The sequence below is a fragment of the Erpetoichthys calabaricus genome, chromosome 12, assembly GCF_900747795.2.
Source record: "Erpetoichthys calabaricus chromosome 12, fErpCal1.3, whole genome shotgun sequence".
Taxonomy (NCBI): Eukaryota; Metazoa; Chordata; class Cladistia; order Polypteriformes; family Polypteridae; genus Erpetoichthys; species Erpetoichthys calabaricus.
The window spans coordinates 55,842,874-55,862,747 of record NC_041405.2 but is presented as its reverse complement, the minus strand read 5'-3'; the positions used below and the strand labels follow the sequence as shown (position 1 = coordinate 55,862,747).

The 19,874-nt window shown below is 37.8% G+C and overlaps 1 protein-coding gene across 1 annotated transcript in view; it reads right to left on the bottom strand.

Moving 5' to 3' along the window:
• Positions 1 to 19,874, bottom strand: part of LOC114662211 (RNA binding protein fox-1 homolog 2-like) — a 253,045-nt gene that overhangs the window by 10,038 nt on the left and 223,133 nt on the right. The window contains 3 exon segments of the mRNA XM_028815596.2: positions 1,409 to 1,433; positions 1,435 to 1,449; positions 15,981 to 16,122. Coding sequence (XP_028671429.2) covers positions 1,409 to 1,433; positions 1,435 to 1,449; positions 15,981 to 16,122 — 182 coding nt within the window.

Below are 19,874 nucleotides of genomic sequence, written 5' to 3'. Positions count from 1 at the left end.
CGTACCTCAGTTGTAACTGGGCTTGGTGTTTAGTAATGAAAACGGGAGGGAGGGAAAAAACACTGCAATCTGATTGTTTTGCTGTAATCACACGGGCAAGCCTACCTGAGGGACTTTGGGGCTAATGATTGGTTCCTGAAACACTATTCTATAACAGAAAACAGAACAAGTGTTCAAGTACTAAGGGCCTGTTTAAACAAACCATTACCATATCTACACTTTTGTAGTGCAAATCAAGAAAATTCTTTATCTGCCACCCTGTAAATGGGTATCTTGATTAAGCCAATATTTGCCAATTAGCAGTATGTCTGTTGTGCAACCCTGATGCTAAAACCGATAGTTTACAATGTTGAGCATAACAACATGCTTAGGAATATTTTATACAGATCAAATGATCAAGGTAGATTTAATCAACCAGAATGGCTCAATGTGCCTAATGTCTTTTTAGTTAAAACTAATAAAGTAATAAATAAACCAACAATGACAGGATTATATACTGAATTCCACAATTAGACTGAACACTGGAAAGAAATGAACAATAGGATATTACTATTGTGAGAAAGTTAAATGTGGAAAAAGAAAACATTCTTTCCTGTCAACCACAGAATGTTGAAAAAAGTCACAATTTTCAGCTAAGTAAATGCCCATAACAAGGTGGCAATAGCTCTGCAGGTACATATGAATGATACTGACAACCTACAGCAAACCCAATTTGGGAAATCAGACGATTCTCAGCTTGCTCTAGAAACAATACACTTTTGGGCTAATAAATTACATGCTATTTAAACTTGCCAATAGACTAAAACAACATCGATTTTTTATATAAGATTTCAATATTGTACTTCTTTAAAGTTCTAAAAAGTTTATTCTGACAACTAAAAATCACATTATTGCTATAATCTAATTTTAATGAATTTATTGCAACACAGCAGTAAATCCAAAGAACACAGATATACCCATTTAATATTCAGGGTATATACAGTTTTAAAGGCCAAGATCATTGGTGAAGTTTTATTTTAAAGGTTAAATTGGTTGACCCAATTCAGATAATACTCAAGTGATTCTGAATATTCCATATCAATATTTTTGGACAAGAACAGCATACTGGCAACATTTTTTTTTCTCTCTCTCTCTTACCAGCAGCTATACTAGAAAAGACCAGGCTTTCAGAGAAAAAAAAAAAGCCAGTCTGAATCAAATATAGTGTGCAAGCTCCTAGGATAGCAAAACTGCTGCTTGAAAAAGGGCTGCGTGAAAGCTTCAAAAACCAACAAGAGCAGCTGCAGGTAGTCAGTATACATTCAAAAGCTTTTAACACCCAGTATGAACTGGATGGTGCAATTAATGAGGTTAATACATGAAGATTAAAATAAACAAAATCATGCAGCAATGCACCTTTGGTACTTACATAAAGATCAGCTCCGTAAAAACCCGTCTTGATACACAACACTGAGAGTCAGAGGGGATTGGGGAAAGGTGTTGGGGGAAGGAGAGAAAAAGAGAAAAAGAAAGAAAGAGGGGATTGTTATTTCACACAGAGGCATGCAGCATGCAACCAGGAATGCAACTTCCACCAGAAAGGCTGTCAGCCAAGGCTTTCCACTTCCACTGACATGCAACTGAACAGCTATGGTTGCAAAGGGTTATAAGGTGACACATTATATTTCTTGTGGTAAACTGTTCAGCAAGCCTTTGGCAAGCAAAGGATCTATAACTGTATAATGAGCCTGCATGTTAAAAAGTTTACAAAAACAAAAACAACACATCCCTGAATTGTTCTATGATGGCAGAATATAAAAACATTTTATTGAAAAAATCTTTAGTTTACACCTTAATTTCACATTATGTGGTATTTTTCATCCTAATGAAAAAAGTGCTGGAGTAGGTAAAGGACTTCCTTAGTAAACTGTGCTGGAAATAGATTCTATATTACTTTGATATTCATTTCAGTGATAACCACCATTAAATGTATACCTGGTTCCCATCTTACATTTTTATTCAATCAGAATGTAAATTACAATAAAAAAAATCTATAGGCTGAATCACTATAAAAATGAGATGAGACTTACAAACACCACCTTAGAGGGGTAACAATCAAAATAAGCCCGATAAACCCACATTTCAAAGTTAAGGTAAATTTTATTTTCCTTCATCCATTAGAAATGGTTTCATATGATGCCTCTTATCAGAGGCCTGTACACTTTGAGGCAAGTAAAGTTATATTCAAATAATACAGAACTAACTCAAAAAGAAATAGAAGATTCATCGGTCAGATGTTAATATTCAAGTGGAAAAAAAATTTGCATCATCATGTCCCACTTACACACTTCCCACAAAAACAATGCCCAAATTTCAAATGCCTTTATATTAAAGCATACTGGTCTACACAGAAGTTAACTTCAAGACCACTGCAATTTTTTTTTGCATAAGCACCTCCATTTAGAAAATTATTTGTAAGCAGCGACCTTTTCCTTCTTCTGGAGGGCCTTCCTCACAATCCATACTGAAAAAACAACAACAATTCAGTATGTGAATGTGTGTGTGTATGAGTGATAGAGAGAACAAGAGTAACAATGGTGGAATGATCAACAGGACAACAATGGAACTAGCAGGTTTTTACTCTTCCTGTACAGTCTTAAAATACATGTATTAAAAACATTAAATGTGGCCAGGAAAAATATTGATTTTCTGATTGTTATTTTTCACTTAAGCAATTTAATATCAAATCTTAAAGTCTCAAGATCCATCTTGTGAATCTCTATCCTGCTCAATTAATATATGTCAATTTTGTTTATTCTCTTTTTTGGTGTCAGATCCAATAGATGTGGTTAATGCGCTCGTTAAGGCTTTCTACGGAAAAAGCACTTTATCTCATTTGGAGCCTACGACACTTAAATCAGATGTGTAGACTTAGTACAGATTAAAATAGTGTGTTGGTAAAGAACAATTGGATAAAAGCAAAACCATGTGTAAGCTGTGCAACTCAGAAGTTAAGTACTTTTGTAACACAGCAAATTTGAAAAAATCATTTATCCCGATGTCACCCATAAACATAATCTCTCTTGATATCCAAACGACTAGAACCTAAACAATCTACACTGAAGATGGCGGATAGCTCCAAGCTTCCTTTATTTTACCTTGTGCCCAAAAAATAATCTATAACAATTTTTAATCTGTAAAAAATGAGATCCTACACAATTGTTGAAAACAAAGGCTTATAAAAATGATACAGGTTTTTGTTTATTCTCTTTTTTGGTGTCAGATCCAATAGATGTGGTTAATTGCGCTCGTTAAGAAGGCTTTCTACGGAAAAAAGCACTTTATCTCATTGGAGCCTACGACACTTAAATCAGATGTGTAGACTTAATACAGATTGATACAGGTTTTTGAACTGCGGTATGCTATACCAAATAGAAAGCAAAGGAGTGAAGTTATCCTATCTAGGCTTTATGAAGATCTTGAGCAAAGCAGCACATCACCTCGCAGGTCAGTGGAAAGAGTAGCCCTAAGTTGCACCAGCCAAATATGCAAGGCAGCAGATTCCCATGTTTACAATTAAATGTTACTAAATTAAAAATGACTTTGCACCTGTGGCAGATGTGTTGTAGACAAGCACGCTGCATGCTAATCACATTAGGAGCAGCCTCGCTGCTTATATGCAGAGCTTCTGAGATGAATGGCTGTTGTTACAAGAACCTTTGTAGCATTTCCAACATGCTGTTTAATTGTGTGACTGCATCAGTCACACGTGTGCGTTGGCAAGTCCAATAAACGTTGCTAAAGTGGAAAAAGTTTGCAACACACCTCACCCAGCAAAGCAAGTGGGCAATTGTTGGAATTTTCGGAGCAGCCTGCAATACCAAAGTAAGCATGTGTGCACAGCAGCTGACTTTAAGTAGCTGGAAACGCTGTACTGCATGGATCATATTAGCAGCAATGTTAGTCACAATGGCCGATTGTTTTTCTTTTATGTTCTCTTCATCCAACTCAACTGTCAAGCATCAGCTCTAGATCTTCATTTAATATGCTTCCTTTCTGTCTGCAGAGGAACTGTGAGGACACATTGAGAGTTGAGAACATGACTGCTACAAGTGAACAACTGAAGATATGTGTAACTATAGGGGGAATAAATTTGGCTAACAGTTTAGATGAAGGGTGTCCGCATGAAGATTTATAACACGCTAATAGGTTATTGAACAAAATGTATATAAGAAGCAGTATTTGATTTTATAAAATTATTCGTTAGATGATATAGATATTTCATAAAGTAGATGCCACTGCATTGTATTAAAAACAAGGAGCATCCCATAAAATATGTGGACTCTGATGTGGTGATATACAGTATCTTCTTCTTTTCGGCTGCTCCATGTTAGTTAAATTATGGTAAATTTTAAGAGTTTTTAAACTTCTTCAAATGTTATTCCATGCTTATGTATAGGTTATGAAGTCATTATGTAGAAAACCTTCAAATAAAGTGTTACTAAAATTTATATTAATGTTCTCTATGCAAAGTTAACTAATCTCTAAAAAAGACAGCACCTCAAATATGTCAGTGAGTGCTAATTCAGTCAAGAATAAATTGATATTGAATTGGGACATTGTGAATTGAAACTGAATCAAATCAGGACATCAGTGGCAATACCCAGCCCTAGTGGCTAGTGCATCTACATAAAAACATGTTTTATTTATTTGCTAGCTGGCTTTGAATTTCATATCCTAATCCTTAAAACTACTCAATATTATTAACAATATCTCTTTTTTTGCTTCATTCTAAAAAATTTATTTTATTGATTTTGTCAAATTCAAATAACATTCCATACAAGCAAGTCATGTTTAACAAAACTAGGTTTAAAACAAATCAACCTCCACCCATGAGAAAGAGAGCTAACCAACAGAATAAAATTTTAAACTAGTAAAAAAAAAAAAGAAGTAAATTGATAAATTAATAAACGAATAAAAATAGAATAAAAAAGAGGAGAGAATCAGCTTTCCCATTTAAATCCATCATTTAAAATGTTACTAATTATATCCCTGCCATTTTTTGAAAAAGTTTTGCACAGATCCTCTAAGTGAGAATTAGATTTTTTCCAATTTCAGATAATGTATGACCATCAGTTACACACTGACTTAAAATAGGTGAGTTAGGATTCTTCCAGTTGAGCAAGACAAGTCTATGTGCCAATAGTGTAGTAAAGGCAATTACAGTTTGTTTATCCTTCTCCACTTTAAGCCCATTTTGAAGTACACCAAACACAGCTGTTAATGGATTACGAGGGATTGTGACACCAAAGCGTCTGAAAGGCATTTAAAGATTTTGGTCCAAAATTATGCTAATTTGATGCACGGCCAAAACATATGGCCCAATCAGGCTAGAACTTGATTGCAACGTTCGCAGGTTGGATCTTGCACTGGAAACATTTTGGACAATTTTAAACGAGACAGATGTGCTTGTTATATCATTTTAAGTTGAATAATTGTATGCTTTGCACATATGGAGCTCAAGTGAATTCTGTGCACTGCTACTTTCCACTCCTTTTCTGAGATGTTGAGAGATCCTTTTCCCACTGTACTCTGGGATCTTTGAAAGGGAGGGACTTTAAAATGTTTTTATATATTACAGAGATGCTGTCTGTCAGTACTCAAGACAGATCAATATTTTTCCTAGAATAGAGGTAAGTTGGGAGGTGAGGAAAATTGGGCAGGATCATTCAACACATTCTTTAAAGGGTTTGACCACTTTCAAGCTCATTTCAAATTTGTATTCCTGTCAAATCTGCCATATTAGACGTAAGCAATGCAAGCCAAGAAGATGGCTCTCTTCAAGTGCCAATTATTTATAAACTTCTGAGTACATACACAAAAGAGCTCAAAGAATCTGCTGCACTGCCACAGAGTAAAAAAAAAATGTTAAAGGGATTTGTCTGGGCTGAGAAAGACATGCAAAATGTATAAAACTGTACATCCATGTTCATTACTTCCTTAAAAATAAAGCATGTCAAGCATAAATCAATTATCCAATTACTTTTGAGCCCCTGAAATGAAGGGATTGTGGTTAAAAAAATGCTTTAGTTGCCTCACATTTTTATGCAATCGTTTTGTTCACCCCACTGAATTAAAGCTGAAAGTCTGCACTTCAACTGCATCTGAGTTGTTTCATTTAAAATTCATTGTGGTAACGTACAGAACCAAAATTAGAAAAAAGTTGTCTCTGTCCAAATATTTATGGACCTAACTGTATATGGACAATCTAATAATGAAAATGCCACATCTATAACTGATGGAACATTTCCATAGTTTTCTTAAAACAAAACTCGAACTAAAGCAATGAATCACAAAGTGAAAATGACATGGCATGCTGTTTTTAGGTGATAAACTTGGGCCCATTTAATTAATTTATTTATTTAAACTTCCATGCTAAACACACATAAAAAGGAGAAACTGAAAGCCCTGCATCCCTATTGTACATGAAAGCAAGATCAAATAAAGATCTACATATGGAATACAGTAATCATCCACAAAAAGAACAACATACTATATCCCAGACCAACTTGATGTCAATGGTTGCGGAAGGCCTTGCACACAGGTTGCCTGGTTAGGCTCTGGTATCCTGTGAGCACAAACTGGACTAATTAGAAAATTGATTTTTACATTATAAACTGTCAGTTTTAGAGTATGAAAATATTTAAAGATTTTTTAATCTTTGCTTAAAATACTACATTTCATCAACCATGTCTGAATCACACATGAGACCCTAGCGAATTATATAATGCCTTTACCACTATTTTTTTGCTAATTTTATCTGACTGAGCTGTTGGCACCAACACAGCAGTTATGTTTGACATACCTTATTATCATTATTAGAACAATCTAGACGAGAACAGGCCAGTCAGCCCAACAAAACTCACCAGTCCTATCCACTTGTTTCTTCCAAAAAAATATCAAGTCGAGTTTTGAATGTCTCTAAAGTCTTCCCGTCTACCACACTACTTGGTAGTTTATTCCAAGTGTCTCTCGTTCTTTATGTAAAGAAAAACTTCCTAATGTTTGTGCAAAATTTACCCTTAACAAGGTTCCAACAGTCTCAATCCACTGTACTAATTCCCTTCATAATTTTAAACACTTCAATCATGTCACCTCTTTATCTTCTTTTGCTTAAACTGAAAAGGCTCAGCTCTTTTAATCTATCCTCATAATTCATCCTCTGTAGCCCTGGAATCAGCCTAGTTGCTCTTCTCTGGACCTTTTCTAGCGCTGCCATGTCCTTTTTGTAGCCTGGAGACCAAAGCTGCACACAGTACTCCAGATGAGGCCTCACCAGTGCATTATAAAGCTTGAGCATAACCTCCTTGGACTTGTACTCCAGAGTCCACTATGACTACTAAATCCTTCTCATAAGGTGTACTCTCGATTTTCAGACCACCCATTGTATATTCAAACCTAACATTTTTACTTCCTATGTGTAATACTTTACATTTACTGACATCAAATTTCATCCGTCACAAATTTACCCAAGCCTGTATGCTCTCCAAGTCTTTTTTGTAATGATATAACGGATTCCACATTGTCTGCTAATCCACCTATTTTGGGATTATCTGCAAACGTAACCAGCCTGTTACTTATATGCATATATAAATTACTTAAATATATTTAAAATAGCAGCGGCTGTCCCCTGTGGAACACCACTCTTAACATCAGCCAATTCTGATAAGGTTCCTCGCACCGTCACCCTCTGCTTTATGTGTCACAGCCAATTCTGCACCTACCAGTACCGTTCGGGCGGCTGTACAACCTGGCAGGCACGCTATACCTCAGGTGTAGTTCACAGGTCGTAGCCATGGTAAAGTTTTCATTTAATTACATAAACATATTTGTACTAAAGCAGTTTCTTTCATTGTGTTTATCCATACGGGCTCGTTTTGTATTTCCGTTAGTTGAGCTCTTTCATTGTGGAGCTGTGACGTCTTTGCTTCTGGTGTGTCTGAAGCGCGTCGTAGGAGCCTCCATGTATTGTTTTTATCCATGCGGTCTCGTCTTTGCTGTTCTGTGGCTGTGTCGTTAGGTAGAAGTCGTTTACTGTTAGGAAGCAAACTCCAACTGCTGGCACAGTGGATTAGAGCAGGTGTAGTTTACAGGTTGTGGTGTTTGGGCGCCACGCACTGACTCTGGGAACTACAGACTCGGTTGTGTATTACAAATCGTTGAGCTCTTTCCATTTGGAGCCGTCACTCCTTTGCCTCTGCTGACACAGACCGCTGGCACAGTGGATTAGAGCAGGTTTAGTTCACAGGTTGTGTTGTTTGGGCGCCACCTACTGACTCTGGGAAGCCGCTGGGTTTGACTCTGAAGCGCAGTGCGTCCGCCGTCTGTGCATAAATTAAACTGTGGTTCAGTAATATAGATCTAAAAACATCACCCTGAATTCACACTTTTAGTTTGATGCCCAACCTCTCATATGGCACCATATCAAATGCTTTCTGAAAGTCAAGATGAATAATATCATATGCTCCACTCTGATCACATCCTTTTGTTGCCTCCTCATTGAATTCCAACATGTTAGTAAAACATGACCTTCCTCTTCTGAACCCATGCACACTGTTCTGAAAAACTCCTGTTCTTGCTAAGTGTTGCTCAATCTTATCCTTAATAATTCTAATTTTTCTGTGATGCATGTTAAGCTTACTGGCCATATAGTTGCTTGGATCTGCCCTGTCACCCTTTTTATATAATGGGATGATACTTGCCATTCCATTCGGAATCTCTCCAGTGCACAGTAACTTCCTAAAAATGTGTGTCAAGGGTTTATATATATACTTGCTAACCTCCTTAACTCGAGGGTAAATATTATCTGGTCCTGGTGATTTGTTTGAATTCAGCCTATTTAATCTGAGCTGTACTTCTCATTCTACAATTTACAAATCCCTCAGTACCTCCTTGTTAGTCCTGTTTACCTCTGGGAGGTTATCCACTTCCTCACTTGTGAACACCTCAGAAAATTTAGGGCATCTGTCATTTCACTGTCTGTATCTTTTAATAATTCCTCTTTACTATTCCTGATGCAGTTCACCTCCTCCTTGACTTTTTACTAATACAATACTGAAAGAATCTCTTAGGGTCTTCTTTCCCCTTATCTGCTATATTCCTCTTCAACTGTCTTTTAGCCTCCCTGATAGCCTTCTTAACAGTTGCCCCCGTGTTCTCATATGCTCCAAGATTCACTTTGCAGTCATTAGTCTTATATGCCTTATAAAGCACTTTTTTCCCTAGCAGCTTCTTTTTAAAATCTTTATTAATCCACTGTGGAGGTTTTAAAATTTACTATTAATTCCAAATGTAGGTATGTATCTGTCCTGCATTACATGTAAAACCATTTTAAACCTGTTCCACTGCTCCTCTACTGTCTCCACACTTTAAAGCTTATCCCAGTCTATCCTCCTTAGACTTTGTCACATCTGCTCAAAATTTGCCCTACCAATGTTCAGCTTAATTTTAGTCTTTGCATCTGCACTCTTACAAAATACTGAAAATTGCATTAAATTATGGTCACTTGACCCTAGTGGTTCAATCACCTCTACACCCTCAACTCTACCTTGATTATTACAAAATACTATATCCAGACAAGCTTCACCCCATGTTGCTGCGTTAACATACTGTGTTAAAAAACAGTCACTGATTACTTCTAAAAACTCTTGTGCTCCTCCATCTGCAAGGTTATCCTAGTTAATATTTGGATCATTAAAGTCCCCCATGACTATCATCTCACTGTAAACTTGACATTTGATATCACTAAAAAGATGCGTGTTGAAATTACTGTCCGAATTGGGTGGTCTATAAACACACTCCTAAAATAAGACCTCTTTCCCTAATGTTTTCCAGGCGAAGCCACATGTCCTCACTAAGATGGGGCTCACTGTCCAAATGAAGAGGACTTTCACTTAAATTCTGTTTGACATAAACAGCAACCCCACCTCCTTTTTTGTGTTCTGTCTATCCTTCCTAAAAAATGTGCATCCCTCTATGTTACAGTCATCATCATCTTTGTTATTTAGCCAGATTTCCATTATTGCTATAATATAATTACTGTCTGCTACATACAGCTCCAACTCACTTAACTTATTAAGTACCTTTAGTGCTTGAGAACAATTTTATAATAAAAGAAGATATCCTCTTTATGACATACTATACGACAGTACTTTTAACCAAAGAATTATTCATAAGAAATGATACTTGGACACCTTTATAATCCCTCATGGCTCTTATCATTGGCCAACTTTTTGCAATTCTTGTTTGCGTTCGAGGGGTGTTTGATACATTTGTTCTTGTAACTTTTAGCTTCTGAAAAAAGTTTCTCCTTGGGGACAAATAAAGTACTACCAATACATAGCCCCAAGCAATGGACTGCATTATAGATCCACCCATTTATTCTTTTCTCTATTGAATGTATCAAGGATTGTGGTGGCGAGTTGTGTGAGGTGGTGTTTATGGGTGATTTGCCAATCTCAGTAAATGCAACGGTCCCCATGGGACTGGCCATTTATTATCAGCTTTGTTTATTATAGGTCAGCTTGACTTTGCAAAGAAAAAGCCCAGGTTTAAACCATGGTTCAAGTTTTTTTTTTTTTCTTTTTGCTTACCCTCTGTTGCATTTATGATTTTCCAAAAAAAATGCTATAGATTGTTTTATCTTGTTACACTGGTATATCTTACCCTTTGTTGCTTTTATGATTTTCTAAATATTGCTATAGATTGTTTTTTTTCTTGTTAAATAGGTATGTTAATATTCACTATACTCATAGGACTTATTTCTCAATTATATGTATGTGAACTTTAGATCACATGTTCATTCACAAATGTGGTCACTGACACAGCTTTAACCAAACTATGGAGAAGAAAACTTTTTGTCATACGTCAGACATTGAATACATTTCTTTTCTTTAATTGACTTGGCCAACTCTTAAATTGGTTACACAAAAAAAGTAGAGATTACACACTTTTCAAAAAGCATACTGAACTCCAATGTATTATAGTATCCTTATGTATTATTTAATAAGATAGCTCAAAGGACTGCAATGAGCATTTTACTGGATTTACTGGAAATTAAAATGTAAATGTAAAATGTAATTTATTAAAAAAAAAAAAATACATTTTATGATTTATAGAATATGAAGAGGACGGCACAGTGGTATAGTGGGTAGCGCTGCTGCCTCGCAGTTAGGAGACCCGGGTTCGCTTCCCGGGTCCTCCCTGCGTGGAGTTTGTATGTTCTTCCCGTGTCTGCGTGGGTTTCCTTCAGGTACTCCGGTTTCCTCCCACAGTCCAAAGACATGCAGGTTAGGTACATTGGCGATTCTAAATTGTCCCTAGTGTGTGTGTGTGTTTGTGTGCGTGTACCCTGCGGTGGGCTGGTGTCCTGCTCTGGGTTTGTTTCCTGCCTTGCGCCCTGTGTTGGCTGGGATTGGCTCCAGCAGACCCCCGTGACCCTGTAGTTAGGATATAGCGGGTTGGATAATGAATGGATGGATAGAATATGTAGAGTAAATTGTGGCAGTGGCTTAGAATATTAAAACCCAAGTTAATGAAAAATGGCATATCTAACAATCAAAAAATAAATTAGATGCAAACAAATTTTCAACTTCCAAAGTAAAATTTAGGAAATCACAAAAATAAGAAACTATCATAAGACTGGAGGTAATGCAAATATATTCTAATGTAAAAGACTTGGAAGAATTCTGTTAAAATGGCACTAAAAGGTAAGAGGAAATCAGGAAACAAACAATGATGTGATCCAATATTAAAACAAAACACTGCTGTACCCGCCCCATCAGAAAACATGTCACTGAAGGCTGGGTTAATCAAGAAAAAGTTATTAATTACATTCATTGCATTCGTAGTCTGAGTCTCGACAACCTGAATTGTGTGGGTGGTTACCTACCAGGTAATGCTTTTGGTTGGTCTGCCACTCGATAAACATCTGCCACGGTGCCCTCTTTCAGTTGCGAGAAGCAGATCATGGAATGTTGCATAGTTTACTGTCAAATAATGGAAAGAGTACGCGGCACGTGTTTCGCCCTCATTTCGGCTTATCAGATGTACACACTCACTGCTCCCCTCTCGGGGAATTGAACCTCGGATGTCAGCGTCACAGACGAAGCCCCTTTACGCTGCGCCATGGCGTGTGGTTCGTTTATTTGACAGCCTGTAGGTCCGGAGTAATTACATTCATTGCATTCATAGTCTGAGTCTCGACGACCTGAATTGTGTGGGTGGTTACCTCGAGTCCCCAAGAGGGGAGCAGTGAGTGTGTATGCCTGATGAGCCCAAATGACGGCGAAACACATGTCGCGTATTCTTTGCATTATTTGACAGTAAACTATGCAACATTCCATGATCTGCTTCTCGCAACTGAAAGAGGGCACCGTGGCGGATGTTTGCCAAATGGCAGACCAACCACAAGCGTTACCTGGTAGATAACCACCCACACAATTCAGGTGGTCGAGACTCAGACTGTGAATGCAATGAATGTAATTACTCTAGACCTATAGGCTGTCAAATACATGAATCACATGCCGTGGCGCAGCGTAAAGGGGCTTCGTCTCTGACGCTGATGTCTGAGGTTCGATTCCCCGAGAGGGGAGCAGTGAGTGTGTATGCCTGATGAGCCCAAATGACGGCGAAACACATGTCGCGTATTCTTTGCATTATTTGACAGTAAACTATGCAACATTCCATGATCTGCTTCTCGCAACTGAAAGAGGGCACCGTGGCGGATGTTTGCCAAATGGCAGACCAACCACAAGCGTTACCTGGTAGATAACCACCCACACAATTCAGGTGGTCGAGACTCAGACTGTGAATGCAATGAATGTAATTACTCTAGACCTATAGGCTGTCAAATACATGAATCACATGCCGTGGCGCAGCGTAAAGGGGCTTCGTCTCTGACGCTGATGTCTGAGGTTCGATTCCCCGAGAGGGGAGCAGTGAGTGTGTACGCCTGATGAGCCCAAATGAGGGTGAAACACGTGTCGCGTACTCTTTGCATTATTTGACAGTAACTATAGAAAGTGTACTGAGGGCCTCATTAATTTTAAAGCACAGAAGATTTTCTAGATAAATGACAAAATAATTTACTATAGCACCATGCAAAGGGAATGTGGTCATTTAAAGATTTAAGCATTTTCCTGTGAATATCCTTACTGGTAAAAGTCACACTTAGTGTCAAAAACAGAATGGCTACAAGCTGAACTGTGCTTTGATATTTGTATTTTTTCAAGCAAATGTTCATCTCCATGAAAATTTTAACTGTAAGGCAAGAGGTGAAGGTAAGATACAAAAGGAGCACATCTATACTGCAGATGAACGAGAAACCCAACTCCATTCATGAATTACAATTGTTTGAAAGCCACTGACCTAAATTGCAGGAAAGTACAATGGGTACACCTAGCTTACTGTTGTGAGAATTATAGTTATTGTAAATTACGGGCGAGTTAAATAACCCAAGCAAGCAAAATTTCTCTATTGACCTTAGCTATAAAACCAAACATTTTATAACTTTCATTAACATATTTTTTGTTGCTTTGATCACAATCTAAGTCTATGAATCAAACAAACAATCTAGATGGAAGTGCGTTGGAGGAAGTTGCAATTCCCTTCATTTTAAGGTTATTTTCAAAACATTTGCTTTTTTAATTGTTTTCAAATCACTGCATCTTTTTATACTAGCAGATTCATAATCAGAATACACATGCCTTTGAAACAGCCACACTAAACTCAACATGCAATTGACATTTTAAATTTGTCAAAAGGACTGAATTTTCAAAAGGGAAAATACAAGAAAGGTAAATCTGTTTTTCATTACATGAACAAAAAAAGAACAAAAAAAAAGACAATGATCACCTATTTATCAACATAGATAGCACTCCAGAGTGAGGAATACTTGATTAAAGGAACTGTCAAGTAAACATTAGGTTATGTCAAATAAATAAATAAATATATACAGAGGGGCAAAAAAGTATTTAGTCAGCCATCAATTGTGCAAGTTCTCCCACTTAAAAAGATGAGGTGTCTGTAATTTTCATCATAGGTATACCTCAACTATGAGAGACAAAATGAGAAAAAAAAATCCAGAAAATCACGTTGTCTGATTTTAAAGAATTTGCAAATTATGGTGGAAAATAAGTATTTGGTCACCTACAAACAAGCAAGATTTCTGGCTCTCACAGACCTGTAACTTCTTCTGTAAGAGGCTCCTCTGTCCTCCACTCGTTACCTGTATTAATGGCACCTGTTTGAACTCGTTATCAATATAAAAAACACCTGTCCACAACCTCAAACAGTCGCACTACAAACTCCACTATGGCCAAGACCAAACAGCTATCAAAGGATACCAGAAACAAAATTGTAGACCTGCACCAGGCTGGGAAGACTGAATCTGCAATAGGTAAGCAGCTTGGTGTGAAGAAATCAACTGTGGGAGCAATTATTAGAAAATAGAAGACATACAAGACCACTGATAATCTCCCTCGATCTGGGGCTCCATGCAAGATCTCACCCTGTGGGGTCAAAATGATCACAAGAACGGTGAGCAAAAATCCCAGAACCACACGGGGGGACCTAGTGAATGACCTGCAGAGAGCTGGGACCAAAGTAACAAAGGCTACCATCAGTAACACACTACGCCACCAGGGACTCAAATCCTGCAGTGCCCCTGCTTAAGCCAGTACATGTGCAGGCCGTTTGCTAGAGAGCATTTGGATGATCCAGAAGAGGATTGGGAGAATGTCCTATGGTCAGATGAAACCAAAATAGAACTTTCTGGTAAAAACTCTACTTATTGTGTTTGGACGAGAAAGAATGCTGAGTTGCATCCAAAGAACACCATACCTACTGTAAAGCATGGGGGTGGAAACATCATGCTTTGGGGCTGTTTTTCTGCAAAGGGACCAGGACAACTGATCCGTGTAAAGGAAAGAATGAATGGGACCATGTATCGTCAGATTTTGAGTGAAAACCTCCTTCCATCAGCAAGGGCATTGAAGATGAAACGTGGCTGGGTCTTTCAGCATGACAATGATCCCAAACACACCGCCCAGGTAACGAAGGAGTGGCTTCGTAAGAAGCATTTCAAAGTCCTGGAGTGGCCTAGCCATTCTCCAGATCTCAACCCCATAGAAAATCTTTGGAGGGAGTTGAAAGTCCATGTTGCCCAGCAGCAGCCCCAAAACATCACTGCTCTAGAGGAGATCTGCATGGAGGAATGGGCCAAAATACCAGCAACAGTGTGTGAAAACCTTGTGAAGACTTACAGAAAACATTTGACCTCTGTCATTGCCAACAAAGGGTATATAACAAAGTACTGAGATGAACTCTTGTTATTGACCAAATATTTTTTCCACCATAATTTGCAAATAAATTCTTAAAAAAATCAGACAATGTGATTTTCTGGATTTTTTTTTCTCATTTTGTCTCTCATAGTTGAGGTATACCTATGATGAAAATTACAGGTGCCTCATCTTTTTAAGTGGGAGAACTTGCACAATTGATGGCTGACTAAATACTTTTTTGCCCCTCTGTATATATTTATTTATTTATTTGACATAACCTAATGTTTACTTGACAGTTCCAATACTTTTTTGCCCCACTGTATGTATGTGTGGGTATATATTATATTATATATATATTATACATACATACATACATACATACATACATATACTGTATAATGTAGGCAAACTAATAAAGACAGCCCTGGGCTTTTAAAACAGAAATTCTATTTTCTAACCTATTAGACAAGCAATTGGAAGTGAAAAAAGATGACAACTGGGAATATATTCAAGTATTAGCACACTAAGACAAAAGCAGAAAATGCCCTAACAAATCTCATTATGTACATCAGAGAAGAGGATGCCATGTTTACTTTCAAAAATTCTATGTTTTTGAAATTAGTAAAGATTATCCAAAGTCTATTCTGCATTGATATTTACCCAGGGTAAGCAGGAATGGCAGCAGGAGGCACAGCGGCCCTCACAGTACTATACACTGTTCTTCCACGGCCACGTAGGTGAGCCCCTCTAAAAGCAGCAGCTGCAGCAGTGGTAGCAGCAGTTGGATATGGGAATCCTGGAACTAAGAAGAAAATGACACATTAGAAGTCTAAAATATGATTCAACATGGCAGCAGTTTATGGCAATAAACAGCAGCAATATACATGCATTTTTTATATGTAACAATGTAAATTCAAAAACAAAAACCAACGATAAATGAAACAAACCAAAGAAATAAAAAATTAGCCGAATGTAGATACATCTGAACACACATCTGCAAGTATAAATTAGGATGCAAGCAAAAACTTGGTATTTTCAACTCTTCAGTTTCAGTAGTCAAACATTAAAAGTCTGTCTACAGCAATAGCCAGTAAGGAGTATGCAAAGACTTGTAACCTTCTTTATTAAAGGTGTTCTATTTAAAACACAGTGTTGTAAGAAACTATTTGCCCTTTACCAATTTCCAGTCTGGCTGCAAAGTTTTAGCACTGTATGTTTTCTGGTTTTCAGAAAATATTAAAAAGGAATGTGTGACCATTTAGCCAAAAAAGGCATGTGTGGTGAGATACCGATGCTGGACAAGAAAATCTGGCTCCCAATCAGCATTCCAATTTATCTCAGGGGTGTTCAACGGGATTGAGGTTAGGGCACAGTGTAGGCTAAGGTAAATTACTCCATACCAAACCAGTAAAAGCATGTTTTTTATGAACCTGGTCTTGTACACAGGTACAAAGTCCTGCTGGAACACAAAATGGCCTTCACCAAATTATTGTCACAAAGTAGGAAGTGCTTAATTATTTAAACCGTCTTTGTATAGTGCAGCATAACAATACCCCTTACTAGAACCTGGCCGAAAACCTGAAAAACAGCCCCAGACCATTATCCTTCATAAACCAAACTTTACCATAGGCACTATGCAGTCCAGATGATAGCACTCGGATATCCAGCAAACTCTAGAAGAGTGCCTGATAGTGAAGCATGATTCATCACCACAGAGAACATGTTTCCAAGGCTCTAGAGTCCAATGACGACATGCTTTACAACACTCCAGCTGATGCCTGGCATTAGGCATGATGATATTAGTGTTGCGTGCAGCAGGTCAGCCATGGAATATGTTTTACAGGTAGAAAAACTTTACACCGGCTGTTACAGACAGAAATAAAAGGCTTCTTTTTGGGCGCATACACCATCATCTAAACACTAGTGTAACGAACTGCTTGCGTACTAAAGTGACTTTAGCTGCAGGTGGAAATCCCATTTTACTTTATGGTGCCAAGCAGAGTTGCATTGCAGTGCAGCAGTCTATTAGCCAGTGAAAGTGCTGTGAAGAAGCTGTCTGTTGTTACGGTCCTAACTTTGTCCAGTCTGATAGCGGTCACGGGACTTTGTTATCTTTGATTGCCAGTGCAAGAAATTGTTCTGTGCAGGCATCAATAACAGTATCAACTGTGGTCACCGCTGCTCTTGTGAAAACAATGGAGATAAAACAGCATCAACTCAGAGAGGGATACGCAAGTTTATTGTACCACGTGATCGTCACTGAAAGAATAAAAATGAAAAATAAAAAATAAAAAAAAAAAGTACTAACTTTTACAAGTAGCCAAAATTTACACAGGGTGTTACAAACTCAACTCAAATGTATAATAATAATAATAGCAGCTCACTACTCAAAACACAGAACGCCGGGGATCGAACCAGTAACCTTTCGAGTATAAGGCAGCAGCTTATACCTCTGCACCATTCAGGAAAATGTACTAGCTTTCTATCGATTGACATTTGAGCATGGGTTTGTAACTCATTGACAGCAACATGTAATTGAATGATTTTTAAAAAAAATTTTGGTTATATATTATTGAATAAAAGCGCACGTTTATTTGATATTTGGACTAAAGTCTTCTTCACATTATACACTTCATGTCATTATTAGCATAACATGGAAAAAGTTTCTGCTTTAGGTATGTGTTTAGCATTTCTTGCCTCGCATTTCCTTTCATCCTACACTTACTCAGATCTTTGTAGACACAGAACACACATGAAATGCATGTGTTCCCAATAACAATATACTGTATTATTTACCCTATACAACTCCATGCACGTCACACGCGGCAAGGAGCCTCGTCTTGAGCTGGGAGAACTTTTTGACCGAGTTGCGCTCCATCAATGGGGTGGGGGATGGGGCAGCAGGCTGCTTATGCTGATCGACACATTTACAAAACAAAAGTTCTGATGGACAGGTGTGAAGGAATTTAAGGTGGGCCAGGATTACGAGTTTTTTTGTAGGCTTCAGGGATTCTAGTGTTAACTGAGCAAGTTTTGCTTTCTAGTCATTCTGAATTAAAGCAATTCTGCAAAGAAGAGTGGACCTGCAGTTTAAGAGTAGTATGACAAAACTAAGAGCGTCATGTGCCAACTTACGGCTCCACAGATATGTCAAATTGGCAGTATGTCAGTTACAAAGTGTACCAGCCAATGCAGCTAAAATTCTGTGGATCTGGTGTGGTGACTGGCAGACATACTTTAGCTGCCTGTATGGGTTGCCATCATTAGTTGGTGAATTGGTTGCCTAAGCCAGCATTTCTCAACCACTGGGTCCCAACCCGGGTTGTCACTGTAGGTTCATGATTGGGTTACTTTAGCAACTGGTGTCCCCATTTCGAAGTGAGTGTTTCACCAAGGGGAACACCCAATCATGGTCATTCCACCAAAGCGGTGGTTTGCAATAGCTGTTTGTAGACTTCCAATTAATTTAAAAAGGCAAAACCGGATCACAGGATCATGAAGGTTCAGAAAACACTGGTGTAAGGAAGACAGTGCACACCGAATGCTTAAGAATTGGCTATGTGGAGCAGCACAGATGAAAACAAATCTTAAAGGTCACTACAAAAGTCAAAGCACGAGACAGTGTGAAAAAAATGAAAGATTCATAACTCTGGCTGGTTTTGGCAATTTCTATAACATTATTTACCTATTGTTTTTGTATGGCCTTTGGCCTCAAGGACGAATCGCCACAACTCAGCCAGCCATAAATCGACGCATGACTGCACTTGGTTACAGGAAACATTTGGCTATAATCATTGCAGCCAAAAGGTGGCAAAACCATTTGTGTGTAGAGAAATTACTTTTCTGGTGTCAGATGGTGGTTTATGATGTTGCTTGTTCAATAAATTATCATTAATTGCAATAAATCAATAATGCTTAAAAAAGTGTAATTTATTCAGTCAGTTGCAAATAACTCGCAAATAACTTGCAAATAAATAAGGCCCCAACCCTCTGCATGGGTGAATCATGAACAAATCTCACGTTCACAAAAATATTCAAAGTATTTTGCTTTTACAGGGAATAGAAATCATGATTTGGTATTTTTGCTCATTTATAAATCATCTCTTCAGAGGTTCAAAGATAGGCAACAGTAATTTTCTTTCATCTTGACATAGTAGGGGTCTAACTTAACCTCCTTGATGTTAACTCCAAGCATCTCTCAGGCTCGGAATTCTAAGTCAATTAAACCTGAGTAGTACTAGGGATGACCATTTTGATGAGATACACATCCTTAAGCCTGAATAACGCTTAGGACAGAATTCTACTACTATCTTGTAGGTGAAATAACGCTAAAACAAAAAAAACATACATTTTTCTATACATTCTGCGGGTCTATGGTAAATTACCAATACTCATGGGGGTGGGGCCTTCAACCAAAAAACAATGGTGTGTAAACAAAAAGCTGTAAAGCCACTTTTAGTACAGGCTACAACTGAACCATTAGATGAACCAAGTGATAGTGAGGACAATGTGAATTGGTCATCAGATGTTGATAGAGATAGTGAAACTACTGGA